The 21,424-nt window shown below is 35.3% G+C and overlaps 3 protein-coding genes across 6 annotated transcripts; 1 reads left to right on the top strand and 2 right to left on the bottom strand.

Annotated features, from left to right (window-relative positions):
- Positions 1-705: 705 nt before the first annotated feature.
- Positions 706-4,618, bottom strand: LOC108215242 (ankyrin repeat-containing protein NPR4-like). Of its 3 annotated transcripts, none has more exons than XM_064089487.1 (6): positions 4,479-4,618; positions 4,256-4,375; positions 3,252-3,749; positions 2,372-2,512; positions 1,726-2,186; positions 706-1,410 (listed from the first exon to the last, which is right to left on the bottom strand). In XM_064089487.1, exons 1-6 carry the CDS (start codon positions 4,486-4,488, stop codon positions 796-798), a joined length of 1,845 nt encoding a protein of 614 aa, XP_063945557.1. In that variant the 5' UTR covers positions 4,489-4,618; the 3' UTR covers positions 706-795. The 3 variants fall into 3 exon arrangements, with proteins under 3 accessions (XP_063945557.1, XP_017243139.1, XP_063945559.1); XM_017387650.2 differs by having other exon boundaries at positions 3,267-3,749; XM_064089489.1 differs by lacking the exons at positions 4,256-4,375; positions 4,479-4,618 and having other exon boundaries at positions 3,252-3,572; positions 3,652-3,749.
- Positions 4,517-9,737, bottom strand: LOC108215240 (ankyrin repeat-containing protein ITN1-like). Of its 2 annotated transcripts, XM_017387649.2 has the most exons (7): positions 9,331-9,685; positions 9,076-9,237; positions 7,835-8,323; positions 7,073-7,213; positions 6,408-6,916; positions 5,652-6,114; positions 4,517-4,653 (listed from the first exon to the last, which is right to left on the bottom strand). In XM_017387649.2, the coding sequence occupies exons 2-7, from the start codon at positions 9,227-9,229 to the stop codon at positions 4,619-4,621; spliced, it is 1,791 nt and encodes a 596-aa protein (XP_017243138.1). In that variant the 5' UTR covers positions 9,230-9,237; positions 9,331-9,685; the 3' UTR covers positions 4,517-4,618. The 2 variants fall into 2 exon arrangements, with proteins under 2 accessions (XP_017243138.1, XP_017243137.1); XM_017387648.2 differs by lacking the exon at positions 4,517-4,653 and having other exon boundaries at positions 5,299-6,114; positions 9,331-9,737.
- Positions 9,738-11,910: 2,173 nt separating this feature from the next.
- LOC108211071 (PRA1 family protein B3) lies at positions 11,911-12,924 on the top strand. Its single transcript, XM_017382562.2, has one exon. It carries the CDS (start codon positions 11,979-11,981, stop codon positions 12,612-12,614), a length of 636 nt encoding a protein of 211 aa, XP_017238051.1. The 5' UTR covers positions 11,911-11,978; the 3' UTR covers positions 12,615-12,924.
- Positions 12,925-21,424: the final 8,500 nt, after the last annotated feature.

The raw sequence follows: 21,424 nt of genomic DNA, 5'->3' as shown, positions 1-21,424 counted from the left end.
GGCCTTAACGTGGCGCTTGTGTGGCAATAATTTTTTGTATTTTGTTTCGATCCTCCCACGCTTGTGCATCACAGATAAAAAAAGAACATCGCCAGGTATTCAAAAATTGTGATCAATTTTTTTTTCAGGATTTTAATTAATGATATTTGATTGATTTTATCAGGGATGGGTATCCCATCGACCCCGATTCGATCCGCGTCTCGCTCAAATCGGGTATTCGGAGATTTTTCGAAGATGAGACGAGATAAAAATGTATTATAAAAATGTTTTATCAAATTTCGAGGTCATATCTCCCCGCCCTCATCGGAGCATACTAATCTCACCGATATATACAAACTACTATATTTCAAACATGATTGGAAAAATTGTATAAATCTTAGCCTCAACTCAAGCACGATATTCTTGTTTGCATGATAACACCCTGAAGTGCTTGCATGATAATACCCTGAAGTGCTGATTAAAAATCGGATGATCAGGAATTAATAGACAAGAGTGATTAACATTTTTAAATTGAATTAAACATTAAAAGTTCAAAAACAAATATTAACAATCCCGTGCACCTAAAAACTAGTTACAGTAATTCTACCAGCACATGAACCTGTGACAAAACATCTATACTATAATCGCACGCACGAGTTTAAAATTAGTATTATCTTATTATCGAATAGATCACTTTTTTATTTGAATATACCACTTGGTTACCACTTGTTTAAAAATTTATCGATAATATATTTGATATATTAAAATGAATAAGTGATCTAAATTATAATTAACCGTGCCAAACTGAGGAAGTCTTTAGTATAGTACGTGTTTTGTAGGTTTGAAGAGATGCCTGGAACCGTAAGTTGAACGAACCACAGAAAAGAAGAGGGGATACAGCAGAGCAGCAAACATAACAACAGGCAGACCAGCAAGAAAACTGATGAGATAAGGAACCCATTTCACACCTTTTGTATAAGCCAAGAAGAAGCTTGCACTGAAAACTATCATCATTGTGGCAATCGAGATGAAAAGTGTTAGGAGCCCGATCATTAGTTTCAGAGGCAAAGACACTAAGAAATCGTTTTCCGCGTAACGTGCTGTGAGAATGGCCAGGAACATGAGAATGGAGGCTGAGGAGCTGAACAAGGACACAGCATCTGTTATTATGAATACTATGAAGGCGCTTCTGTCTTTGAATATTGGCTGCCCATTGTCGCCATTGGTACCACCTGGTAGAGTGAAAGCTGCAGCAAATGTCATTGTGGCTATAAGGGCTGCAACAACCATGCACTGAGCTGCTGTGTCCTTCATCCAGGTTTCCCCTTTTTCCATCAGTTCCGCGTGCTGCTCAGTGAATAAATCTTGCGGTGTTTTTCCTTGTTTGTTCTTCATTTCTCTTAAAGAAGGATGCACAACAGTTTCAATTTCCTGATAGAAAAATATCATTGTAATTTGTCACAAAATTTGAGCTATAAAAATTACTCCCTCCGGCCCAGCCAATTCTTTACGTTGATTTGGGCACGGAGAGAGATAGTAGAGTAAAAGTAGTGTGAAAAGGGAGGAAAAGTGGGAGAGTTGTGGGACCATTGACTATTTTTATAAGTTTTGAAAAGTAAAGAATTGGATGGAATATCCCAAAAAGGAAACCGTAAAGAAATGATTGGGACAGAGGGAGTATAGAGATATTTCCAAGTGAAAGTACTCTTTGTAGGTTTATGTTTTGAGGAATAAATCTTTAATTACCTTGAACCAGAGTAATTCCCTTTGCATTTGAAGAGCTACCCCTGAGACAGCATGGAGTCGACTTTGTTCTGGCTTCATGGCGGCCAAGTGTAGTATACTGTTGCCATCTGAGTCCCTGGAAGAAGTTATAATGTCCTTACCTGAGCCTATCTCGTATATGAGATTGTAGACATTCTCCTGGCGATGTAAAACTGCAACGTGGAAAATTGTATGCTCATTGTTGTCTTTCTTCCATAACAACTCAGGAGACAACCGAAGAAGCTCGACTAAAAATCTAGTGTTGCCCAATGCAGCAGCAACAAACAGAAGTTGACATTTATCTCCTGTTTCTGAAGGGACTCTGATTATGTTCAACATGTCATCATGCTCCAGTTTAGCAACCTCCCTCCATATAATGCGGAGTATATCAAGTGCTTGACATTTCTTCTTATGATCAGAACTTATTTTTGGTCCAAAAAGTACTGTGAGAAAAGAATATTATTGAAATGAACTATATATATGTTACACACACCATAGAGGACACTGAATCGCTTCACTTCTTTCTCTTTCAGACAAGATAAGTGTTTCTCTCCCCTGAATTTTTCTATCTTTTAATTATTAAGAATATTGCAGGCGTCTCAAAAAAATTTATCAGTGGATAACTTACAAGGATTAAATAGTCTCCAAAAAAAAGCCTGCGTTGTTTCCTCCAATACTGATGGATTTCTGGCCAAAACGTGTAGTGCATTCTTGTCAGTTGCCAAAGCCAGTTCTTTCTTGTGATGGTGCAATAATTTCAGTGCAATATCTACAAAATTGATGAAAAGCTGTAACAGATTAAGTGAAGCTAATGTTTATAGCATGACAAGCCAACCATAAGAATCTACTAGTCCAAGACCTTCAATGAAATAGGAAGAATAAGAAATTTTAGACTGAATTTATAAATCCTTATTAGTAGTTTGATTCAGCTCTTAACTATGAAACTGGTACGGAGCAACTAAATTAATTGTAAGATACTTAAGAATCATGATGTGTTGCATCAAGATGTTTGAAATTTTCTGAATGTCAAGCACAATATCAGTAATGCAAAATAAGTATCAGCTAAGTATCACCCTGGATCTAAAGCCACAGATTGACATATATACTCTGAGACCATGCAGTGCTGATGAATCCCCTATGACATAATTTTGTAAAAACAATTTACAGTAAACAAAACCTTAAAATTCACCGGTGTAATGTTCAGACAATTTGTCTTGTTTGATTTTGTAGATTATTGACCATAAAATAATTGCAATAACATTACAGTTATCACATAAAGAAAACTTGTGTCTTTCTTTTCATTTAGGTAGATGCTGGCATCACATAAAGGGCTAGATTTAAATGTGTTAACAAATTCCTTGCAATCAAGTCTGCGTGCATTATTTTAACACCGCTAAATATATCTACCAAAACAAAATGCATATATAATTTACTTAGATTTAGAACGTAAAGAAAGCTAATAACACATGAAATAACTAGATTTTTTATAATTGATAATATGTTCCTACCTAAAGAAAGCTTACCATAAAGATTTGCACTGATACAAGCCTGCAGTAGCATTACTCTGTCCGTGCCAGTCCACTCATCATCCGTCATATTATTACTTTTAGAATAAAGACATGAAACCATGCCATTGTGTCTAAACAAAGCCGCCAAGGAGAGTGGTGACATATTGTTGGCTCCCCGCTTTGTGAGAAGGTTTGGGTTCTTTTTTACCAATATCTCTGCAATTTTAACAGTTCCAGCTGCTGCTGCTAAACAGAGCGCTGTATTCAAGTAAGAGTTTTGAAGTTCCAGGTCCTCCGCTTGCATTAACTTCACTAGCTCTTCTACAAAGTGAGTGTGTTTCGTCGATGATGCAATGTGAAGAGCAGTATCATGATACATAGTAATGCTCACATTTATCACCTGTGGATATTTGCCTATGATTCCTTGAGCAGCATGCCAATCACCTTTGAGTGCAGCTTCATAGAGCGGCAAACAGATGGTTTGGTACTTTTCTCTATCTGTGTAAAATACAAGCATAAGAGCTTGGTACTGATATTTCAAATCTTCTTATTTTTAACTATCTACCTCCTTTTGCTTTTGAGTTGAGCCTTCTGTTTTATAATAACAAAATGAACGGTCATCGACATCATATTGGTGCCTTAAAACTTCTTCATATGACACAAAATAAACTACCAGTCCACAGGTACAACTTCTTATGGTTATATTATTATCTGGATCAGATTCCTGGCTTCCACAGATAGAAGCAGAGACTTTTGTGGAGGCCAATCAAGAAATTAAGTAATATAAGTTCTACATCAGAGCTTATCATGCAGTTTATAGAATTTTGATATGTATTCTACTATAGTTATCTATTTTATTTTTTTGCTAAATGCATTAGAGTTACATTTGTTTATAGAATTTGATGTGATTATTATGTTGGAAAAATTCTTATACATGACCTACATCTGCACCGTTAAATCATAGGTTCGATTAGTTTGATTTGTATAATAACATGACTACATACCAGAAACATATATAGATGAAGGAAAATTTGGTTGAGCTGTTGTGATGTCAATAGAGTGATGTGGCTGTAGTTCAATGTCAGCAGATGATTTCGGAGTACTTGTCCCTGCCATTACTCCTTCTGTTTCAACATTGCAAGCAAGACAGATTAGTAGATAAAAGGCGCAGAGTAAGATAAATTAAAGAGCTGAGTCAATATGGGAGTGTTAGTTCAAGGAGCTTACCTTCACTCATAATCTGCTGATACACCTTCACTAAACAAGCATAGATTGTTTGTAAGCAAGAATGAGATGAAACACCCTGCTTTCTTTATATTGAAGGCGATGAGTCTTACGTTGTCACTGAACATTCAGCAGCAGACTTTTCATGACCTTAACTTGTCCACATCGGCTATGATTACTGTAATACAACAGATAAGCATGTGTGACTGGATAATTAGTTATTCAATTCTCAATTATACTTGGAGTTGTTGTAAAAATGTTATTATATATGTACTACTCGACAGCTGGGGTTTGGGAAAGCCAATCATCTGATGAAAACATGCAGTTGACTAATTACAGTATGATCTGCATAGTTCCTAAACAAGGACAGGTTACCTTAACCAGCTACATCACCCATCCACTGATCCACACCTGTGCTACAGGCGTTACTTGATTTGTTATTTTTATTCAGAATTCACACACATTTTACATATAAGCTACTCTTCCTGTGATGAGTTGGGACAAATTTTCAAATAAAATGCAGAGTTAAGATTGTGCAGCAGTTCTAACCAGTTGGATGATGGCATATAATGGTTATTAGATTAGAGTATTTTGTCGCTGATTGATTCCTAGGAACTGAAGCCAGCGAGGCATTAGACACAACAGGGGGCTTTGTGCACAAATCAGAATGGCACTTCAAAACTCCATACTACCATAGTATGTTTGTTATGTAGGATATACAGATTCATGACAAGGACCAAAAAGCATCAAGTGTTAGGTAGTGCTGACTGCAAAGTGTAAACTGTTAAATTCAATGTGGATTACACATTCTACTAATGCTAGAACCAACAAAAACATCTTTTATTTCCCTTTGTCAGCACCTTACAGATTGAAAAAGAATGGAACTTGTATTCGTGTGTTGAGTTCAACAAAAAATATATGAGCTCACATTCCTGAAATATGAAGTGGGACCAGAGTACATTTTGAGCAGAAGATAAACTGTCACAACATATCAAATAATGAACATAAATAAAAATGGAATGCTTTAGTAAAGCATATGTTTCCTAGGCTTGAACAGAAACCTGGAACTGAATGTTGTCCGAACCACATCAAAAAGTAGACGGTACTGAAGTCTAGCAAATAGAATAACAGGCACTCCAGCCAATCCGGAGATCAGATAAGGTACCCATTTCATACCTTTTGTGTAAACTAGGAAGAAGCTCGCACTGAAGGCAATCATCATCGTAGTAATTGAAATAAAAAGTGCCAGGAGCCCAATCATCAACTTTATAGGTAAAGATCTCAAGAAATCTCCTTCTGCATAACGTGCTGTGAGAATGGCCAAGAACATAAGTATCGAAGCTGAGGAGCTGAACAATGATATGGCGTCTGTTATTACAAACACCATAAAGGCACTTCTTTTTTTGAATATTGGATGCCCACTATCCTGATTGCTACCACCAGGTAAAGTAAAAGCTGCTGCAAACATAATTGTAGCTATGAGGGCAGCAACAACCATGCACTGAGATGCTGTATCCTTCATCCAGGTTTCCCCTTTTTCCATCAAATCTGCATGCTGAGCACTGAATAAAGCTTCGGGAGTTTTTCCCTTATTGTTCTTCATTCCTCTTAAAGAAGGATGCACCATAGCTTCTACTTCCTAAAAGAATTTCATATCAACTTGTTACGGAAGGGTAAGATTTAACATATAGGAATAGCATGTAAGTTTGAGAAAATTGGAGGGCAGATCTGCTAGACTTCCTACGGGGTGCCCCTCTTATTCATGGTAATGAGAGGTAACGGTTCATGCCTCTGTGGAGACATGTGTACATGACTATTTAAATGTCTGTAATTGGCCGTTGCCCCAAAGAATATATAAAAAAGGTACTCTTCTTAGTTGGTAGAAAAGAAAGTTTTTCTTCTTAGAGGTAAGTTCTAAAGAAGGGACAGTACCTTGAACCATAGTAGTTCCCGCTGCATTTGAAGAGCTACTCCCGACACAATATGGAGTCGATTTTGTTCTGGCATCATAGCAGCCAAGTGCAGTATATTGTTGCCACCTGTGTCCCTAAAAGTAGTTACAAGGTCCTTAATTGATCCTATCTCGTATAACAGATTGTAGACACTCTCCTGACGATGTAAAACTGCCACGTGGAAAATTGTCCGTTCATAGTCATCTATTTTCCATATCAGCTCAGGACACAATCGAAGAAGCTCGATCAAAAATTCAGTGTTGCCCAATGAAGCAGCGACAAACAGAAGCCGGGACTGATGTACTTTTTTCTCAACATACCTAGCATTAGGTTGGTCTTTTTCTTCAACTCTTACAATCTCTTGAGGGCCTCTGATTATGTCCCATATGTCATCATCCTTCTGTTGAACAATCTCTCCCCAAATTACCTTGACTATTTCAAGTGCTTGACATTTCTTCTCACCAGGTCCTATTCTTGGTCCAGGAATTACTGTAAAAATATATTAATCGAGTGATATTAATAAACATCGTAGACATCATAGAGAACCTAAAGCGAGTTCAGTTTTTCCTTTTAGAAAGTTGGTTTCTTCTTGATTTCTTAAACCTTTTTATTTATATAAAAAACTATTATATGCATCAAACTTACTTTTATTAAGTAGTCTCCAATAAACAGGCTGCCGTATTCCAGCAAATTCTGATGGATTTCTAGCCAATATATGGAGTGCATTCTTGTCAGTTGCCAATGCCAGCTTTTTCTTGTGTTTGTCCAATAATTTTAATGCCACATCTTCAAAAATTAACAAACTGTTATAACAACTTAAATGGAACTACAGCGTAAATCAAATCAGTAAATATATAGCAAGACAGTACAAGTCATTCGCTGAAACAGAAAAGCGTGATAAATTCTGAGGCCGAAGTTATAGTAATAAGTGGTTTTATGATCAAGATCTTAAACTGGGATACTTCAGAATCCAGGTACACGGCATCAGGATATTTGAACTTCGCTAAATGTCAAGCTCAATATCTATACTGAAAAAACAAGGCTTTTTGTCCTGCATATTTCTAATTCAACAGGTCTTATTCCCAGACAAGGGTTCTGTTGTCTTCCATATTACAAATTGTTGATCATCAATTATTGCAATACAATTAGACCTATAAGATATGACAAAACTAGGTTTTTTGTAGGTTCTGGCGTCAATAATTAGAAGCTAACTATATTCTGTCAGTTCTTGTGAACCCTTGTGATCTCAGTGCATCTGTTTTGCATCATTTAATTTGGCATCGAAGATAAAAAGGGATAATGAAAAGTAATCACACTTATTCTTTCCAAAATGACATAGGAAACATATAAGATTAATAAATAACTTGCTTTTATTAGTCAGTATGTTGCTACCAGGAGAAAGCTTACCATATAGTTTTGCACTGATGCAAGCATTTAGTAGCATTATTCTATCCGTATCAGTCCAATCACCGCCTGTCATGTTATCAGTCCGAGAGTAAAGATATGACACCATCTCTTTGTGTCCAAACAAAGCTGCCATCAAGAGTGGTGACATATTATTGTTTCCGCGTATCATGAGAAGGTTAGGCTCCACCTCCACCATCATCTCAACAATTTTTACTGTTCCAGCTGCTGCTGCTAAACAGAGAGCTGTATTCCGGTTTTTGTTTTGAAGATCCAAGTCCTCAGGTTTCATTAACTTTAACAGCTCTTCCACAAAGTGAGCATGCTTTGTTGACGAGACAATGTGAAGAACAGTTTCATAATTCTTGGTAATGCTCACATTAATCACTTTTGGACATTTGCTTATGATTTTTTGTGCAGTTTGCCAGTCACCTTTAAGTGCGGCTTCATAGAGGGGCAAACATATAGCTAGGTAATTTTTCCTTTCATCCTCTACAAAGTTCAAAGATAAAAGCTTAGTGCACAACATCGTAGTCTCATTATTTGAAGAATAAATATTTTTTAAATCGAAGAATGAAGAAGGAAAAAAAGAGAGAATAGAGTAGACAATATTGACATCATTTGGTACCTAAAAATTTACTTGCACCAAATCAATTAAATCAAACTACCTCCAGCATACTTTATGAGGTCATTATTATTAATTTTATGTCTTCTCATGTTCATCCTCGGTTTTCCACAAGAGAAAAGAAAGTTAGGTGTAGGAAAATGTAGTCAACTCTTTCAATCCTCTGATAAAAATGAAGAACAATATGGTCAAGAAGATTTATAGCTCCATTAATTATTTGTGTGCATTTTAACCTCTTGTTCTTGGGCGTCCTAAAAGACTCATACGTATGGGATTGTTTGTGTTAAGAATATAATACGATCCTGATAAGTCCTCCCTAACACCTTTAGATTTTGGGAGAATTGGTCACTTAACATGGTATCACAACTGAGCTCACGGGAGACTGGGTTCTACTCCCCGCAACCTCAATATTCTTATATTTAAATATGGACACAAAGCTAAAGTGATACTTAAAAATTGGGTGAATGTTAAAATATAATATGATCAAGCCCCTATGCCCCAAATATGGGCACCCAAAAGTAGCACTCCTAGCACATTGAGGTAAATGAATTGCGATACTGTAAACATATATATATAAACACAAAAACACGTACGTGTAATGACAATGAAAAAGGCTAACCAGAAAGATAAATATCTGAAGGGAACTTAGGTGCAGAACGAGGATGATGCGGTGGAGAAGGAGTGATCGGCAGAGGTGGATGCGGCGGGGTAATTATATCAATAGAGTGCTCATGCCGTAAAAATGCTGAACCACCTGTTCCAGTTCCAGCCATTTCTCCTCCTGATCATCAATCACCAAAACATATCAATGTAGTCACGCAATCAAGTCACGACATGTTAAGTGACCAGTTCTCGAAAGATTAAAGAAAATTACCTCTACTTAAAAGTCGCTGAGGCACTCAAATTAGATGTAAGGACGGATGCTAAGAGATGAAACAACTGAAACAACTTGCTTTATATGCATTTTGAAGAAGCTACACTGTCAATTAACATTATGCAGAGTCTTCGACGACTTCGAATTCTCCAGGTCAACTGGGATAATAATATGAACAGATAAGCATGTTTGTTACTCCACACGATTCTTCTTACAGTAGTTGGAATGATATTATTATACTATCAAGTACTGTGTACTCTGGAAATCAAAGCTGTACGTTACCAATTTATGGGAGTGAAAGCAGTTGGTGATTACATCTTGTTAACGAATGAAAAACAGTTGACTAGTTACATAGTAACATGGCATTGCTATGTCGCAAGAGGCAAGTTGTGTAAACCTTTATTTCTTACCCAACATGTTCAACTCTAGGACCAAATATTTTAAAACCATGTTCTCACTAGTTTACGAAACGAATCTTCAAATCATATTCAGCTATTGTAGTCGTTATAATTCGATTTTGACAAAAAATAAATTCGAATTGAATTTTTTCTTCATAATCAAAACCGGACCAAATTAAAATCTAAGATTAAAAACAAAACCCAGACCGTCGATTTTCGGTTCGATTCGGATTTGAATTAAAATCTGAAAATTTTATAAAAATTTCTAAGTAGTAAGAGAATATTTCCCAAAACCGACTAGAAATATCAATATAATTCTTATAATCACATTTCTACATCACTTAATTATATATATAGAAATCATATCATATTTCAAAGAAATTTATTAATCTAATATTTATATCATAATTGTTTCAAATAAATATTAATATTATAATAAATAAAAATATAATAAATTACAAGAAATAATCAATAAAAAAAATAACCAAATATATTTGATAGAAAAACATAATCTAGTGTTCAGTCAACCTAATCTAGTGTTCAGTCGTGCACGCACATTAACAGTTTTGATTTTTTACAAGTAATTTGAGGAATAAAAAGACATATTTACATGTAATAGTTCAAATTAAAATTTGACATCTATAACTTTATTTGAAATATATGAAATCTGAAAAATAATATTTAAAAATACAATTTTTACTATCTTAAAATTCTTAAAATGCGTGTAAAAGATGAATAACACTTATTTTTAAGAGACAGAACAGGCAGATTATTATTCCAAAATTATGCATGGTAAGAAAGAAGCCTCTTTTTGTCCTCTGGGCCTATAGACAACTTTTCTGGGCCTATATATCTTTCAGCTAGTTAAATTCAGAGCAGAATAACCCTTTGGGCACTGGTCGACTACTTTCCGTCCATTTTTACGTGGACTCTATGGTTTCAGAGGCATCACCAAGTGTGATAAATGAAATGATTATCATTAGTTATATTGATAATATAAAATTTTATTAAAGAGAACGATATGTATTTTTATAAAATTATTTATAATTATGATTAGGTAAATTATACAGTAAAAATATATTGGTTTAACATGTTGCTTATCAAGTATGATTACTGTTATGTCTCCAATCCATCAAAACCTTTAGCTAAAATTCATTAAATCATACCATAAATAAAAATTATAGATAATGTGTGAAATTTGCTTCACTCCGACCACATATAACCCTTGTCTAAAAATATATCCAACCAATATATTTGGCCAACCACTACAGGCGTGTAGCAATATTTGTTGCAAGATTTCGTATTATATATTACCATATGATAATATTCATTCTATTTATAACAACTTGAAAGAATAATAACTTACTATTTTTGAAATATATCCAACCAATATAGCCAGTACCATCGAAACAAAAGGGATTACAGCTTCAACGAATTTTACATAATGTCTTACTGGTCCAATTTAGCCAACCACTTTTAGCCAACACCATTGGAGATGCTCTCATATTTTAGCATAGCCTATTTTCTCTAATTATCCCCTAATTTGTTTATTGATTCAGATTATTAATTAATTACTTGGCCACAAGTAATTATCCTCGCTCAAACGGGGAAAGAATCAACTATCACAAAAGATATCTCCAAACGATATCTTTTAAATCCGGAAGAATATCACAACTCGAAAATTATATCAAATTAAAATAAATTAATTCAGCATTATCCTTAAAATCTTTCGAGACAGGCTCAATTCTAACAGAACAGAACTGCGTGGGCTTGATTTTATAAAAAACATAGGTACGCAGGCATATTGGGATATGAGATCTGATACACAAGACACATCTTTCAAGCTCAACCGCTCTTTTTTCGTAAACCCTAAATTCTCAAAATCATAAAATTCTTGTTAACCAAAATCCTCCGTTAACAATTACCTATATATTTTTGCTAATTGATAAATAATTAAAGTGCTCCATGTTTGCCTACTCCGTATTATTTAAAACATGCCAACTCCATAATTATTATAAACAATATAATATAAATATATATAATTTTTGCTATCTATTTATAATATAAGAATTATTGGAAAAACTAAAATTTAAAATAAACTTAATTCACCGGTCAATAATATTTCAAGCGATCACATTTAATAAAACAAAGGAGGGAATATATACCTTCCAAAACTATTACACTGTGTATACATACATCAACACAAAACACGCTAACTTGTCTACACTCCACTCTCCCACAGGCCACGACATGGCATCCCAGCAAACCCCTCTCCCAATCTCCAATCCAGACTCCCAAACCCCACTCACCACCCCCGCCTTACGCGCCTTTGTCACGCGCCTCTCCTCCTCCGTCCGACGCGCCTTCACTCAACGCCGCCCCTGGTACGAGCTCATCGACCGCTCCTCTCTCTCGCGGCCTGACTCCATCACCGACGCCGCCTCGCGCGTCCGCAAGAACTTCTCGTACTTCCGCGTCAACTATCTCACCGTAGTCGCGGTCATACTCGCTTTCTCTCTCCTCTCTCATCCGTTCTCTCTCATCGTTCTCGTCTCTCTCCTCGGCGCGTGGCTGTTTTTGTACCTTTTTAGGCCGGCGGATCAGCCGGTGGTGGTGCTCGGCCGTACTTTCTCCGATCGCGAAACCCTAGGTATACTCATAGTGAGTACAATCGTTGTGGTGTTCCTGACGAGCGTTGGATCGGTGATTATAACGGCGGTGTTGGTTGGACTGGCGATTGTGTGCGCGCACGGCGCGTTTAGAGTGCCGGAGGATTTGTTTTTGGATGATCAGGAACAGGTGAACTCCGGATTCTTGTCGTTCCTCGGAGGCGCTGCGTCGTCTGCTGCTGCGGCGGCGGCTCCTGCTGTGGTCACGCGCGTCTAAAAAGGTCAATTTAGGTCAATTTCAAGTTATACGAGTTGAATTGGATCTGATTTCACGTGCATTTTATTAGATGATTTAGTTAATTACTGAATATTGTTCGAGAATGCCATATGTTGCGTCGGAAATTTTTTGGAGCAGTTTGGATAGGTTTTTGTAACCTAGATTGATCTGTATCTCGCAATTGTAGATCTATGTTTTGTTTTTGAAGAATTTTAGTTAAAATGAATTGTATTGTATCGGAGATTATTTGGTGGGCAAAAATCCTTTATTTGACATTATATGCAATGCAATGTTTCAACTTTTAACTATAGATTGATTTTTGGTATTGTTCTTTAGCTAGAGTTGGTAGTTTGCTGATTTTCTTGTGCTGGCATATGATCAATTTCTCTATAAAAGTGTAGTACTTTGTTGGGTGAAACTGTGTAAATCGACGTATGTCTGCCTGACACAATTTTGCTTGCTATTTCTCGAGTTATTGAGTTGCTTGGTTTTTGGATTAATTTTATGGTTTGATAAAGTCACTTAGTGAGTAATGAACTTGTGTAACTGTTCTTATGTATGCACATTTTCAAGTTAACATAGAATTGTATTATGAATATTCATTTGGTGAAAGGTAATATTGCTGCGGTCAAATAATTTTTTGATGCAGAATGGCTTGCCTGCACCGTTAGATTTAGATAAGTTCTGGAGTGGTCAGCAAATGTCAAAATGTAACCCTCCTTTTAAGTTCCTTTTTTTTTTTTTTGAGGATTTTTGAGTATTTGAATGTTAGTGATTAGAGATTTGGAAGAAGTATAATGAATTTTGGATTATATACAGCCCTGTTGTTTTTACTTGGATGTCATTGTTCATCCTATTGACAAGCATGCAGGATAAATTTATGTGCTCTTTTATTGTTTGCATTCTGGGTATATATATAACATTTTCTCTGACATCTGTTAAATCCCCTGTAAAATTATTATCAACATAAATCCTCAAAACTAAGTCTAAAACTAATGATCGCAATCATATTTAGCATGTTAACTTGGTTTGAGAGCTTAACAAAGTCAACGAAAACCTCACGATCTTTACCATTAAGCAAAACGCGCGCCATACTAATATGTTACAATTTCTGAGATCTTGATCGATCTTGCTATCAAAGTGTTGAACAAGATCCGGTATGAGTGAACAAGGAAATGAAGAAAAAAGAAGATCAAAATGGTCACAAGACTAATGTATTTGAAGAACCACAAGGGAAGGAATATGTTCGAGAACCAAGAAGACCAAGAAGACTAGCTTCTAAAGCTGTACAAGGGGAAGAGCGCGGATTTGAAGAACAGCAAGGAAATGAGTACATTCGAGAACCAAATAGATCAAGATCAGGGACTAATCCTGTACCGCAGAAAGAGTACGAAGATAGACGGGGAATGGAGTGTGTTCGAGAACCAAAAAGATCGTAGTACGAAGATAGACGGGGAATGGAGTGTGTTCGAGAACCAAAAAGATCAAAACGATCACGTAAACGTACTAATCCTGTGCAGCTACAGCCTACAAGAGCCTAGATTCGAAGAACGACAAGGAAATGAATACATTCGAGAACCGGATAGATCAAGAAGATCAGTACCGCAGAAAGAGCACAAAGATAGACAGGGGATGGAGTATGTTTGAGAACCAAAAAGATCAAAACGATCACATAAACGTGCTAATCTTGTACCTAGATTTGAAGAACGGAAAGGAATGGAATATATACGAGAACCGGACAGATCAAAAAAATCGAATAGTAAACCGGTACCACAACCAAGCTTATTACGGCGCCAAGTCGAGCCTCGGCGCCCGGATACCTTGGAATTGACTAGTCGACAAGTCGCCCGACTAATCGTAAAAAGTCGACAAGTAATTCTTATACATATTATTACTAGATTTAATATACAAAATATAGTTGAACATACATTAGTTTATAGTTTGAATCAAAAGTAAAAGATAATAAGCAACGGGGAGATGTATACGACGTAGCAGATTGTTAGTTCACATATAAATTGAAGCCAGAAAGTAGTGATAAGAAAGAAATAATAATGTGAAGTTGAAATGATACAAAAATTAGGGATATACTTATATGTTGAAAATGATACAAATATTACATAGCCTGAAGCCAAAAAGTAGTGATAGGAAGGAAATAATAATGTGAAGTTGAAATGATACAAAGATTAGGGAGACACTGATTTGTTGAAATAAGTCGCCAGACTAAATAAGTCGTTGGTTGACTTTTTCTATAAAACGACTTGTCGACTATTGACTAGTCGACAAGTCCCCTAAGTAGTCGTAAAAAGTCGACAAGTAATTCTTATACATATTATTACTAGATTTAATATACAAAATATAGTTGAACATACATTAGTTTATAGTTTGAATAAAAAGTAAAAGATAATAAGCAACAGGGAGATGTATACGACGTAGCAGATTGTTAGTTCACATATAAATTGAAGCCAGAAAGTAGTGATAAGAAAGAAATAATAATGTGAAGTTGAAATGATACAAAAATTAGGGATATACTTATATGTTGAAAATGATACAAATATTACATAGCCTGAAGCCAAAAAGTAGTGATAAGAAGGAAATAATAATGTGAAGTTGAAATGATACAAAGATTAGGGAGACACTGATATGTTGAAATAAGTCGCCAGACTAAATAAGTCGTTGGTTGACTTTTTCTATAAAACGACTTGTCGACTAGTCGTCGACTTGATAACAATGACCACAACAAGATGGTGAATTTCAAGATCGACAAGGAATGGAATATATTTGAGAACCAAAAAGAGCAAAAAAATCAGATACGAATACTAATCCAGTACAGAAGCAGGAAGGGGGACTTGATGAACGACAAGGGAGGGAATATATTCGAGAACTAAAAAGATCAATAAGAGCTGGTACTTAACCTGTACGGTAGCAAGAGCTCAAATTCGAAGATTGCCAAGGGACGGAGTATATCCGAGAGCCAAGAAGATAAAGAAGATGAGGTATCAATCGTGTATCGCAGCAAGTACTAAGCAGTATATTCAAGGAAGAACAAGATACTCAACTAGAAATGGGAAGCAATTGAAAGATCAGTAGAGCCTTGTCAGAATAGTTTGTAATCTGACTATTATTAGTCAGATATAAATTTATATTATTTTCTGTGAGAAAATGTTTCATTCTATTTTTGCTCTTATATCGAATACGATTACTTAATTTTCTTACTAGTTACCAGAGACTAGCCAATTTCTTGCTTATGAAACTTACAGTGTTACATGCACTCCAATAATTCACAACCCGTGTGTACTTGCAATTTCAATCTGAATCACAGCTGAAACTTGAACCATTTATTAAATAGGATGAATATATAGAGAAATACTGTACCCATTTGTTAATACTATATGATCCTCGTAAGCCTTCCTAGCATCTCGAGGTATTGGGAGAATTGGTTACATAACATTTTATCAAAGCTCTAAGCATGCGAGAGACTCATAACACCTTGAGATTTTGAGAGAGTGATACGGAAAGGATGATCTTTTCTTCTCAATATGAGGCCACGGGGTGATATGATCTTTAGAAATGATATAAACAAGTACATTACAACTAACGCAAACTCGCTACTGCAACTAATTATTCAACTTACATTAAGCATCTAATGGAAATAGAAAGTCAACTTGAATGATCCTGTAGGTAGCCATCGAAAGTACAGCACATTGACATTAATGACAAAGTCAAAGAAGATGACAGTAAGATTTTACACACAGAAATAGCAAGCTGTCTATTAAACACACACCATTAAAGTTCGCTCCATCAATTTTCTTATCGAATTATAGAAAAAGATCAGTTATGGATACTGATCTGCAGTTGGCAATGCTTTCTATTAAGCAAGGGATGCAGTTTAGTCAGCGAGAGATCACATATATTCAAGGAAGAACAATAGTGCCGCAGCAGATGGAGAGTCTTCAACAATGGATGGAGATCATGCAGAAAGAAATGGAGATTCTTGAAGAAAAGGCAAGAAAAAGCATGGAGTATGCAGGACTGCATTATGGGATTGAGTGTTTTCGGCAAGGGATGAAGTATAATCGGAAAGGGATTGAATATATTCGAGGGAGAATACGGTCAGGTCTGTTGATGTATGCTGAAATGCGTCATGAGATGGAGAGTATTCAGAAAGGGATGGAGTTTATTAAGCAAGGGGTTGAATATATTGAGGGAAAATCAGCATCAGATATTTCTCCTGATGGTTTGCAAGGGAGAGATAAAATTCGAGACGTGGATAGAGCGGGTAGTACTATGATTGTCAGTCAGCAAGAGCACCGATTTGAGGATCTGCAAGGGATGGAGTACATACGACAAGCAGAGAGATCAGGTACTAATGTTGTCCGTCAGCAAGACCAGGGATTTGGAGATCGACAAGGGATGGAGTACATGAGACAAGCAGAGAGATCAGGTACTAATATTGTACTTCAGCAAGACCAGGGATTTTCAGATCGACAAGGGATGGAGTACATGAGACAAGCAGTGAGATCAGGTACTAATGTTGTCCGTCAGCAAGGCCAGGGATTTGGAGATCGACAAGGGATGGAGTACATGCGACAAGCAGAGAGATCAGGTACTAATGTTGTCCGTCAGCAAGACCAGGGAATTGGAGATAGACAAGGGATGGAATACATTCGAGAAGCAATTCCTAGATCAGGTACTAATGTTGTCCGTCAGCAGGAGCACGAATATGAAGTTCAGCAAGGAAGGGAATATATTCGAGAACCAGATCCTAGATCAGGTACTAATAATGTATGGCGCAAATTTGAAGATCAGCAAGGGATGGAGTACATTCGAGAAGCAGATCCTAAATCAGGCACAAATCATGTGTGGAAGCAAGAGCGCGAATATGAAGATCGTCAGGGAATGGAATATATTGGGGAACCAAATCCTAGATCAGGTACTAATCATGTGTCGCAGCGAGAGCCCAAATTTGAAGATTGGCAAGGGATGGAATACATTGCAGAAATGATTGGATTTGGTGATAATGTTGTACAACAGGAAGTGCGCAAATTATATGAAGATCAGAAGGGGGCAGAGTAATTTGAAAACCAGATGGATCAAGCACTGATCATGTACGCCAGCAAGAGCACAGATATGATGATCAGCAAAGGATGGAATAAAATCGAGATGCAGATAGATACAATAAAAAAGATTAAATAATAAAAAAGCCTTCTTCGCCTGCTGCGATTAATGCATAGTTATATAATTGCTTAAAGTTTCGTTTGTTATGGTATGTTTCAGCCTTGTTTCTTGTATTACATCACACTCAATCATCTACTGCATCATAACCATTGTAACTGCCTAATATTATAAAAAAAAAATTGGCTGAATATGAGGGCTTGAGGGTGATATATATTCAGATATTATATGAAAAAGGTAACTACAGGATATTTATATAAATATAAACGAGTAGTGGCTGCAGATCGAACGGAACTTCAAATTACAGCACATTGGTACTCTATGACAAAGTCATGAAGATCAGAAAATGTCTTATACATTTTATACTTAAAATTTGCAAGCTGGTTTATAGAAATGTGTTCAGTGTTCACAAGAACTTGTTTCAATATCGGATATCTTTATCAATAATTTTATTAAATTTTAGACGATGATGATGCGAGAAATGGAGACTTTTTAGCAAAGAGATAGCATAATATGGAGCAAGGTATTGAATATTTTAAAGGAAGAACAAAAATTGTGTATGAATCCAGAACTGCAGTCTGCAGCAAGAAATGGAGTATACTCGGAAAGGGAAGGGGTTTATTCACCAACAGATGGACACTATTCATCAAAAATTAAGATAAAAGTATTATGAATCCTAAACTGCATCAGCAGTGCTTGCAACTAAATTATTATACATCACCTGGCTGGTTCTCAGAAATAATCTTCCTATGAGTAGGGGTGCCCGCGGGTCGGTTTGGGCGGGTTACTAGCAAATTAGTAACCCAACCCAATTAGATTGGCTTTATAAAATTTGAACCCATTGTAAACCTTATCAAAGTCGGATTGGGTTGGTTCAGTTTGATCGGGTCAATTATAAATACTCCCTCCATCCCATTTTAAGTGTCCTGTTTTGACTTTCAACGGTCAAATTGACCAATTTTTGACCAGGTATTAAGAACAAATTTGTTACTATTTTAAAAAACTAAGAGCATCTCCAACCTTACAAAACCCTTAGGTAAAAAATGAGTTGGCATACCATATATAAAAAATATAGCCAATCTGTTGAAAAAAGCGCACTCCAACCACATGAGACTGTTGTCTATAATTTTAGCCAACCTCCTATGGATGGCTATATTTGTCGAACCTCTACAGGTCTGTAAAAAATCTGTAGGAAGATTACACATCATTTATTACTATACTGAACTGATATATTCTATTTTAACAAACTAAAATATTAATAACATACTATTTTTAAATTATAGCCAACCAATATAGCCAATACCGTCGAAGCAAAATGTCTTACAGGTTCAGCAAATTTTACATAATGTCTTACAGGTCCAATTTAGCCAACGATTATAGCCAACACCGTTGGAGATGCTCTAATAATTACATTTTATAGTAATTTGTATGTACTTTATAATGATATAATTTTTTTTACTTTTATAAATTATATTATATGTGTAAATATCAGTCAAAACTTGGTCAATTTGACCATTCAAAAGTCAAACAGGACACTTAAAATGGGATGGAGGGAGTAGAATTTAGTGTAATATAAATTCGTATTTGTTGGTCAGTGATAAAATAATCTAGAAGTCTAAGAATTAAAATCGCGTGCTAACTTAATCTAGTATGCAATTAGACAATTGATTACCACATATACACATCATAATACATTACAATCTAAAAAACTAAATTACATTACATATAAATTGAACATCATTATATTAAATATAATTCATAATTTGAGTATGCGACTAAATTATCATACATCACCTGGCTGGTTCTCAGAAATAATCTTCCTGCGGGCTACGAGGAACAGACTGATTCGTTCTGGCGTGCAAGTTCTTTCTACCTGTGTTCTTTGCAATACTCTAGATGAATCTTCAGATGTTCATACTCTAGTCAAAATTCAAAAATCAGATATTGATTTATCCGGATTCCTGTAGATCAGCTACAAATCAACACTTCATCGCTTTTCTATCCAGTAATACTTTTGATTTATAACAATAAATTGATTCACTTGTGTGTTCATGCTATATTTGTTGAAGAGTATAAGATCTCAGAACCTTCCTCAGAAATTTTAAGATTTTAAAGGGAAAATAGATTTTTTTATCACTCAACTTATAGTGTTTTTAGAAACTTATCACCCAACTAATTTTTTTGCCTTTTAGTCACTAATGTTAGGTTTAGTTTTGTTTTTAACCACCAACTTAGGTTCGGATTTGATTACTAGCATTATGATAATTTTTTGTAGTATAGTATCTAATATTTTGATGATGTGTCGTATGTTTATATCTTTATATATAGCAATAATAATATAAAATGAGCTGATAAAAAATTAAAATCAGGAAAAATCGTAATTAGATTCTAAAAATTCAATAAATCATGAATATGAAATAAATAACTTCAAACAATTCATCCTCTCAGTGCAATTGAGTGATATGACGCATCATCTTTGCTATTAAACTTTCAATGGACTAGCTCAGTCTAAGATCTCTTTTAAATTTATCTTCAAAAATTTTAATAACTTTATCTTATTACAATTTTCAAGATAAATAAATAAAGAGGAAAACTTAATTTTCGATGATTGTCCTTTATATATAATGCATCATATTATATTATTATTACTTCCTCCATCCCTCTCATTAGCTTACAGTTTTTTCTACTGCTTCGTATGTATTTAAGATTTATATAAAACATAATTACATAACTTATTTTTGTGTTTTTTTTGTGTGTAAAAATTCAAACGCTGAATTTTCATTCGGAAGAAAAAAATAAAGTTATATATGAAACTACATCTTTTAAAGGTCATATAATGCGTGTAAAATTCTTATCATCCAAGGTAAATGACCTTGGAGACATAAAAAGTACTACATATAAAAATACAAACATATATCAAATCATCATGTTATTATAGACTACCACTATATTTTAATAATGATACACATAAAATGTAATGCTAATAATCAAATCCGAACCTAATTTCAGTGACAAAAAAAAAAGCGAAATCTAACACTATTGAGTAAAATAAAAAAATTATAGTTGAGTGGTTAGTTTCTAAATACGCAATAAGTTCAGTGACAAAAAAAATTATCATAATACTAGTAATCAAATCCGAACCTAACTTGGTGGCTAAAAAAAAACCAAACCTAACATTAGTGAGTAAAAGGAAAAAAAAATTTAGTTGGGTGGTAGGTTTCCAAAAGCACAATAAGTTGAGTGGCAAAAAAATCTATTTTCCCGATTTTAAATGAACTGATTATTTAATATGGTATAAGAGCTCGGTTTAGGAGTTATGGTTCAAATCTCTTCATCCCATCTATATAATTTAATTATTGTTTATCTTGGAGCAGTGAATTGTAGTGCAGAAGAGTCGAAGTTGGAACAATAATTGTGATTCGAGAATCTGTAGCTGGGCATACAAGACCCCTCTCCCAGAAGATCTCAGGATAGAGATGATGGTGGTCAGAGCTATATCTAGTTTACATTAACCTCATACCAGTTTTAAAACTCTGATAATATTTTCTAGACAGTTCGAGACCATTGGAGTGGTGTAATTTTAAGACATCACATAAACAAGTACATGTTCAAGTTCAACTACTCGAGGCTGGCAACTA

This window comes from Daucus carota, chromosome 3, assembly GCF_001625215.2.
Source record: "Daucus carota subsp. sativus chromosome 3, DH1 v3.0, whole genome shotgun sequence".
In the NCBI taxonomy this organism is placed as follows: Eukaryota; Viridiplantae; Streptophyta; class Magnoliopsida; order Apiales; family Apiaceae; genus Daucus; species Daucus carota.
This window is presented reverse-complemented; position numbering and strand designations above follow the sequence as displayed.